This window comes from Malaya genurostris, chromosome 2 (assembly GCF_030247185.1).
Source record: "Malaya genurostris strain Urasoe2022 chromosome 2, Malgen_1.1, whole genome shotgun sequence".
Taxonomy (NCBI): Eukaryota; Metazoa; Arthropoda; class Insecta; order Diptera; family Culicidae; genus Malaya; species Malaya genurostris.
Genome location: NC_080571.1, coordinates 266,743,676 through 266,752,508, shown reverse-complemented (window position 1 = coordinate 266,752,508; position 8,833 = coordinate 266,743,676). Strand labels below are relative to the sequence as shown.

The window sequence follows — 8,833 nt, the reverse complement described above, 5'->3', positions numbered from 1 at the left end:
TTAGAAGATTTAGTTTCTGTTTGGGTAGTTTTTATATCCTTACTCGGCTACACCATTTCAATCACATATTTCCCTGTAGTTCCAGCACTGGAAGACGGATCCGGTCAAAATTTAATAGCAAATTGTAGGGCCTTAGGACTCTTTACTTGAGTCTACGCTCATGAAAATCGGTGCTGTCCCTGAGAATTTTCAGATTTAGGCGACTGAGAGAAAATGAAGTGAGCTCCGTTTTTAAGTTTTGACCACTATTTCCGGAACCAGGAGCTGGAAACCGGTATAGCCGATTGCGGTTCGTTTGGCGTACAACTATCATAAACTGAAATAGTTTTGAGCCGAATTTAGTAGAATTTTTACGTTTTGTCTTTCTCATATAGAAAGGATATGCAATAAATATGAAAACTGACTTTGTAACCTGCATGCGCGCATGTGTATGTGTCGTCTCGTTCCGGTCTATACATTGGTTCAAAGGATAAGATGGAATTGGTTCAAGAGTTTTGAATTTTCTTGTTACTATATCAGGAATATTTCCTGTGACATTATTCTATTGGGCCACATCGAAGGTTTTAAAAATGTATGATCCCATTTCAGGTAGAATACGGCTGAATCTATTGAACACTCATTTATTATATTATTGATAGAAATCAAATATGCTGCCAAAGCAACTAATCCTTCACAATATTTGGGTTTGGATTTTAAATTTAAAAATTCAAAAATGCAATCCACTCGTAGATTGCTCTCGCACTAAAGCAAGCGCACAACCAAATAGATATTCGTTCGAATGCTGTGAATTTTCTGCCAATCATTTCATACACACACACACACACACGCCGAACAAAAAACACTAACTGCATACGATGAAGTGTGTGTTTTTCCGAGGGTGCCGGAATCGTTCATTTCCATTTCCAATCAAATTAAATCCGTTTTCAATGAATCTCTATTTTCGCCCTCAGCATAAACTGTGAAACTGTTAAATTTTATTAATACGAATACAGTGGGAAACACAAACAGGATTACTCTTCTTTCGCGAAACGTTAAAGAGTGGATTCAACTTCCTCGGTCAGGATTCTTCCACCTGTACTCCTGCAGCCCCACTTAGCGAATCAATAATTCATTAACAACAGTCACATGACCTGCAGGCAATCGCTGTGAAAAAAATGAGTTCTTCTCTCACAACAATTTTCATGTGTGATTTTGTTCCTTGCGAATCTGCTGGAAAGTCGGAAATTATTCCTATTAAATATGCATTAACAAAAATGCGAAACAATATAACGACTGTGTTAGTTGCAGAATGGGAAGGTGCGAATTGGCTTGCATTTTTTTACTTAATAATTAGATCAAGTAGTTCTTCATCGTATTGTTGAAATAAATTGAACTCATGTGAATCATGTATTATTTATATACAATACGTGCGAGTTCAAAGAAGTGTTCAACTTCCGGTGAAACGAGTGAACACGTTGTATCGTGTTAGTGCGGTGAAAATTTGAGTATTTCGCGGGAAAGAAAATATTTTCATCCGTACTTTGGCGACACCACGTTGTCACGAAGCGAGGCTTTCACTTGTAGTCCAGTGAAAAGAAAATCCATTGGACTATAAACGAAAATTAACTGGCAATATAGCCTATGTTGCTGTGCCATCAATCGGTGTCATCTCAAGTAAGGTGACGCCACCCAGAAGTGAAGAAAAAGAAGAAAGAAGGGTTTTTTATCTCGTCCTCAAAGAACTCAACTTCTGAAGATACTACAAAATATAGTTCATGAGTAAGAGTATCTGTTTTTGTATAAGTAATCTTCTTAATTTTATTATTATTTTTTTAATTGTATATAGACTAAAAATATAAGTTTAATACGCGTCAATCGCTTGCTACCCGCAGGGAACCGGAGAAATACTTTTCATAGGGTTTTTCAACAGTTCAACCTTAAGTGTAGGTAAAGATTTCGTCTTCGACTTAGCGGTCAAAATTGAACTGTTTAAGTTCACACTAAGCTGTTCAATTTAAACTGCTCTGCACTGACGAGTCGAAGACGAAACATAAGGAAATGTGGAATTTGTTATGCTTATAGCACAAAAATGCTTTTAGCCAAACCCCTAAATAATCATAAAATTATTATTCGAAAACTACAGAAAATACCATAACACATTTTTACGGTTTTATAGATACTGGATATTTTTATCATGATGAGATTGACACAGCCGGTACCAATCAATACTACAAAAAATATGTGCTTGTTAACACGGGGATCATCGAATAAATATAATGTTAATTATTTAAAATAACTGCAGAAATTATTTAGAAAGAAACCATACATTCCTAAAACCAAAAAAACGGATCGATTGCGATCAACGGAAACGTAAGTTGAAATATCTATTCATTTCAATAAATTCTCATTTTGGTTATAATTGACCAATTTGTAAAAGTGAATCTATGAAAATTTTGAATTTGTCCAAAGTTCGTTGACTTCAAACTGATTGTTAAGTTGGATTTAATATAAAATCGTTTATCAGGAAATGGACAAGAACGGATAATTAAAATACTTGTTATTTCAACAGAAATATTTATTAAAACAGTTTCAAACAATAATATTTCTAGTATCAAATCAGATTTATTTTCTTTTGTTACTATTTCAACAAAATTAAATTTAATTAAATTCACAATTTTTTTCTCTGTGTGCATAGTGCCGACCGCGGCGACATCTACAAGTGTTAGCTAAACTACTCATTCTAAATTTTTCAATTTATATGCTGGCCTGTATATCTGTTTGCTATGGCGACGATATATTTTCATTATTTTGGACGCTTATTTAAGGGGCGGATAAGGACTAACACTTTTGAAAAATCATTATTTTTTTATATTTTCTTATAATATAACATATCAAGAATATTTTGTAGAAATCACAGGCCCAAGATTTCTACTTCGATTGACTTAAGGGCATTTCAAGAATATTCTATAAAATTTTCAAGCCTATCGGAACAAAACTCAGCAAGTTATGGGCCTTTATCTTTGCTTATCTTATACTGCGAAAAAGTAAGAGCTCGGTACACAGGTCCCAGATTTTTGCTTCGATCGACTTAAAAATTTGACAAAACATTCTTGAAATGTTTCATTAAAAAAGAATACAAAAGAAAAAATATAATTTTGGAAAATGTTAGTAATAAATTGTTCCCATTGATTTTATAGACAAAAAACTTTGAACGCGTTTTTCTCGAAAGCAGGTTTTGAAAGTACGTGTCCATCGTCAATCAAAACTACTGTACCAGTTTTTTTTTCAAATTTTGCACACACTTTCTACATATAAAAAACCAGACCTCCACGATTTCCTTGTTTGTTACCTTGGGGAGGTTTCACAGCTACAAAATGGGAAATTTTTTCGTGAAAAATCGTAGTTTTCACTTTGAACAACCACCAAAAATTTAAAAAAAAATCAAACAGAAGCATTGGGGTCTAGAAAATCATGTACTCTATCTATGCTGCTTTGATTTGTTGACTTCTTATCAGTCTGCGCTGAGATACAGTGGACACCGCAAATCATGATTTTTAAGAAGCGTTCTCAAAAATACCTCTTCACCCACTTATTTCTCAATATTTTTCCACGAAAAAACTACAAAATGTTGTTCGTATGATGCTTTTTATCATACAAAAAATTTGAATTTATTTTATTGCACGATAACTCTGAAAAAAAAACTCTCAAAAATGATGATATTTTTCATCATTTAGACCCTAAGCCCCCCAGCCCCCCTTAAGGACTTCACAAAACATTCTTGAAATGCTTTATTAAAACAGATTACAAAAGATATGATTTTTTTTAAATTGTTAGACCCTACGGCCCCCCTAGATCAATAAATTGTTTCCTTAGATTTTATAGACAATGAACTTAAAATTCGTTTTTCTCGAAAGCTAGTTTTGAAAGGTCATGTTCATCGTCATTTAAAAACTACTTCACCCATTATTTTGAAATTTTGCACACACTTGATACCCCAACGTTTTTCATTTCGTTTTTAAACCTACTCTAGGTAGGTTTTACATATACAAAATGGTGGATTTTTATAGGCAAAATCGTAATTTCGACTTTCAACAACCACCAAAAATTTAAAAAAATTAACGAATACGTTGGGGTTTAGAAAAACATCTACTACAACTATTATTCTTCGATTTATTCACTTCTTATTACTCTCTGCTGATATATCGTGGACTCCGTAAATCATAATTTCTAAGAAGTATCCTCAAAAATACTCCTTCATAGCCTTATTTCTCAATATTTTTCCACGAAAAACATACTACATGTTGTTCGAATGATGCCTTTTATTAGCAAAACATTAGAATTTGTTTTTTGGAACGAAAACTTCGCAAAAATAGTGTTAATTTTCATCCGTTGTGCCGGTTTATTTTCGTATTGACTACTTTTATTATTTAATTATCATTATGTTCACTCCTAACGAAACAATGAATAACGACAAAAAAGTTTATTAATCGTTTTAAATCAAGTTTGATTGGAAGTAGAAGTCAAAGTTTCAGTCTCATTGTTATCTGTGATAAATAACGCATCCGTTGAAAAGTTTCCCCGAAATATTTCGAACGGGTTCTGCTTTATCGATATTAGTTTATACCTCTTGACATGTAATTGGGGCGTCGTTAAACACTTCTACCAAAAATTGTCTCTTCTATAAAACATTATCGTTTGATTGTCACAAATACGTACAATGATTACAAGAAAAAAATTTTTTAGTGGAAATGTAATAGTTTTATCTCGGTAATGACTGTATGAATGCATCTTGCACATCTTATATACTGTTCATACAATGCTTTCAATCCATTTTCAAGACATAATTTCTGGATGCTACCTTTCAAATAGAGTAAACAATTAAATGTATATATTTATAAAAAGAAGTTGATAGCTAGGCTGATCAGAACAACAAAGAAAGGCGAGTAGTGGACATTCGTGTAGTTCCTTGATGATTTATCTTATCACCTCGAACTCTTTTACTAATAATTTGAGTTTATAGCAAAAAATGGTGAAGAAGTACATTTTCTTAGCTTTTTTAACAAATTTATACATAATCGGTGCCTACAAACCAGTGGTTATCATTCACGGTATACTAACCGGAGCAGAAAGTATGCTCGTGATTCTGGAAGAAATCGAGAGGGTACTTGTTTTTAACACACAGTTGTTTTCGGTAATGCAATTGCGTCAATCGGATGAGTCATATTAGAATTGTTTTGCAGCATCACCCCGGAACGAAAGTATACAACACGGATCGCTTCGCGGGATGGTCCAGCCTAGAAAATGCTTGGCATCAAGTGCTCGAATTCAATGGCGATCTGCAAAAAATTTGCCGGAACCACCCGGATGGAGTGATAATGCTGGGATATTCTCAGGGAGGACTTTTAGGTAGAGCGGTTCTGCAGACCTATCCGGACCATTGTGTGAAGAAATTCATATCACTGAGTTCTCCGCAGGCGGGGCAATTCGGCAGTAAGTATTGACAAGATATAAATCAATGAAGTTTTATTTGCCTTATCTATTAGTTGTCGAACTGAATTTCAGGTGATTTTTTGCATCTTATCTTTCCATCGTTGGTGGCGAAGACTGCATATGAATTGTTTTACACATACGTCGGCCAGCACACATCGGTGGGCAACTATTGGAACGATCCACATCATCAGGATCTGTTCGAACAGTTCAGCATCTTTTTACCTTACGTTAATAATGATCTACCGTCGACAAACTCAACACAATTTCGTGACTCAATACTAAAACTGGATCAACTGATTTTGGTTGGCGGTCCGGATGATGGTGTGATTACACCGTGGGAATCAAGTCATTTTGGATACTTCAACGGTACGGGTGACGTGATTCCTTGCAGGCAAAGACAAATTTATCTCGAGGATCGAATCGGACTGCAAACCCTGGATAACACCGGTCGACTCAAACTGGTAACAATGGCTGGCGTAAAACATTTCGACTGGCACTTGAAACAACAGGTTATTCAGACTGTGATTTTGCCATATCTCGATTAGAGAATATGTACAATGTAATTAGGAATAATTTTTCATGACACTACTGATTAGATTAAGACAGTCAATTTTATTTTTGTAACGATAAGTAGGAAAAATGTAGATTAATATGATCAATTCTTCACTTATAGATTTGTAGTTTAGAAGCTAACTCGTAAAAGGTGGTTTTTTATTGTTGGAATCTACTACCTAAGGTTCAGAAAAAGTTATGTCGCTATGCTTCAAATTGTTAAACCTAATTGCGTAGATGTGTGATAAAAACAATGTGCCTAAAAAGAACGGTATTTTTGCAGTTTGAAAGAATTTCCTTACATAGTTTATTTCTAGTTATCGAGACAAAAATACTTAATATATTGGCTTTGGCTTATAAGCATTTATGAATACTGACTTTATTGAAGTGTAGTTAAGTTTAGTCAAATGTCACGCACTAGGGGGTCGATGTCTACCCTTTTATGACTGGTTTAGATGATATAGCAGTTTCGAATAAGGTATTGATTTCTTCACATCGGTACATATTTAAAGGTTTCAGAACTCGGAACATGTCCGAAAGGCGCATAGTGCAAACAGCATTTGAATGTCATTACTCATTACTTGATTTTTAAGAATGTGTTTCTTGTAAGACCAGCGGAAACTTCGCTGATTTATATCATTCATACACTATGTTTTAAATAAACGAAAAAAGCATGGCACGCTACAACTGCTGTTATGGAATAATAAAATTCATACGCAGATGCCGCTACCGGCAAATAAGTTTTGTGGTAAGATGCCCAGTTGCTTGATATTGCTGGCATCTCTGGTAAAAGTACATGCGACAAGAAAAAGCTTCTTAATTTCATTGAAATTTTGCATGCTTTTGAAGCTTGAAATATTCCCTGAAAATTATCAAAATGCGAACAAATGCTTCATCTACTTTAAGCTAGGTGGCAGGTCAATGTAGTTTACATTCTGCGAAAGTCACATATCCGCTTTGGTGAAGTAGAGTAACAGTACCCTTCATCAACTTGGCTTCACCATTCGTCTCGAATTCGTAAAATGACTCAAAGTTTTTTTTCAAATTCAGCTGGATCCTTGGAAGTGCAACGATAACAAAATGCATTCATTTTCCCCTCCAAAATGGCTGCACCGATTTACACAAACCTTAATTCAAATGAAAAGCTTTGTGGTCTCATAGGTTTCAGTTGAATTTTATCTGACTTGACTTTCGGTTTCGACATGACCGGCTGTTAAGGGGCGAAGATTTAAAATGTTCGTTCAAAGTGACAACGCAAAATACATACAAAATAGGCTTTTAAACTTTACCCATTTATACATAACACATGGATCAATAAGTCCCGAGACTAAAGCAGAAATGGCGCTCGTAGTAAACCAGTAACCACGTCTTTCTAGAGTACTAACCTTTGCTTGAAACGGGTCAAATTTTTAAGTCGATCCGACCTGAAACAGCTGAGTTATCGAGGTTGGAGTAACGTCGTTCTGTAGTTTGTTTAAAAAATGGAAAAAAACCGAGTTTCGTGTTTTGATAAAACATTGTTTTTAATGGATAAAAACACCGTGCAAGCGAAAAAATGGATTGAAAAATGTTATCCGGACTCTTGTCCATCAAAAGCAACGATTTGTCGGTGGTTCGCCGAGTTTAAACGTGGTCGTACCGACACAAATGACGCGGAACGCTCGGGTAGACCTGTGGAAGCCGTTACACCGGAAAATGTGAGTGAAGTGACAAAAATTATAATGAAAGATCGTAAAGTGAAGCTCCGTGAGATTGCTGAGATGACACAGATATCATATGGAAGTGTCTATCCTTCATGAAAAATTTAGCATGAAAAAGGTGGGTGCCGCGATTGCTTTCGATGGAAAAAAACAGCCTGCCACAAGTCGATGAAAACAATGGCGAAAATGAACGAATTGGGCTTTGATCTGCTTCCCCACCCCCCATACTCGCCAGATTTAGCCACCAGTGACTACTGGCTTTTTGCTGATCTTAGAAAAATGCTCCAGGGAAAAAGATTTCGCTCAAATGAGGAGGTCATCGCTGAAACTGAAGCTTATTTTAAAGCGAAAGATAATTTTTTTATAAACATGCTATTGAAAAATTGGAAAAACGTTGGAACCATTGTATCACCCTAAAAGGTGATTATGTTGATGAATAAAAAAAAATTTTGCAAAAAAATGTTGTTTCCATGCTTAGTCTCGGGACTTATTGATCCATGTGTTAGTTTGATGTTTAAATCAATATTCTCATTTTTATTCGGAAATCTAAGATACGTGAAACGGTGAACGGTGAAATAAAACGAAATATAATGTGTGATTTTTTAGGAGGATTTAATTTTCAAATAAATAAACAAAAAATTGATGAAATCTTTATTGGAAACGATAGAACGATGAATATAATTTAATGTTTGGAGATGATTTCATGCAAATGTTGACCGAAGCTTCGCTTTAGATGGCCCATGCGCAGTGTCCAAATTTGGCACACTCTCTCCAACATATCGGCCGATATTTCACGAATAATGCCACCGACCCATAATCCACACCAATTAGTGACTTTGTTGGGATGCATTGGTTGCTCTTGCAATGCTTTTGGCTGCTCTTCATTCCAGATGCGGCAATTTTGTTTGTTGACGTATCCATTCAACCTGAAATGAGTTTCGTCGCCGCGGTCAACATTTAAATGAAATTATCTTCAAAAAGTAAATGTCATGTACCAATCTAACGTTTAAAATAAAGAACCGATGAGATTTTGCAAATTTTATGCGTTTTATTGTTTAAAAAAGTTCTCAAGCTCTTAAAAAATCACCCTTTACTATTAGACGTTGTAAGTC

General features: G+C 35.0%; 1 protein-coding gene across 1 annotated transcript; it reads left to right on the top strand.

Annotated features, from left to right (window-relative positions):
- Positions 1-4,874: 4,874 nt before the first annotated feature.
- Positions 4,875-6,275, top strand: LOC131429888 (lysosomal thioesterase PPT2 homolog). The gene is made up of 3 exons (XM_058594330.1): positions 4,875-5,140; positions 5,220-5,469; positions 5,542-6,275. Exons 1-3 carry the CDS (start codon positions 5,006-5,008, stop codon positions 6,012-6,014), a joined length of 858 nt encoding a protein of 285 aa, XP_058450313.1. The 5' UTR covers positions 4,875-5,005; the 3' UTR covers positions 6,015-6,275.
- Positions 6,276-8,833: the final 2,558 nt, after the last annotated feature.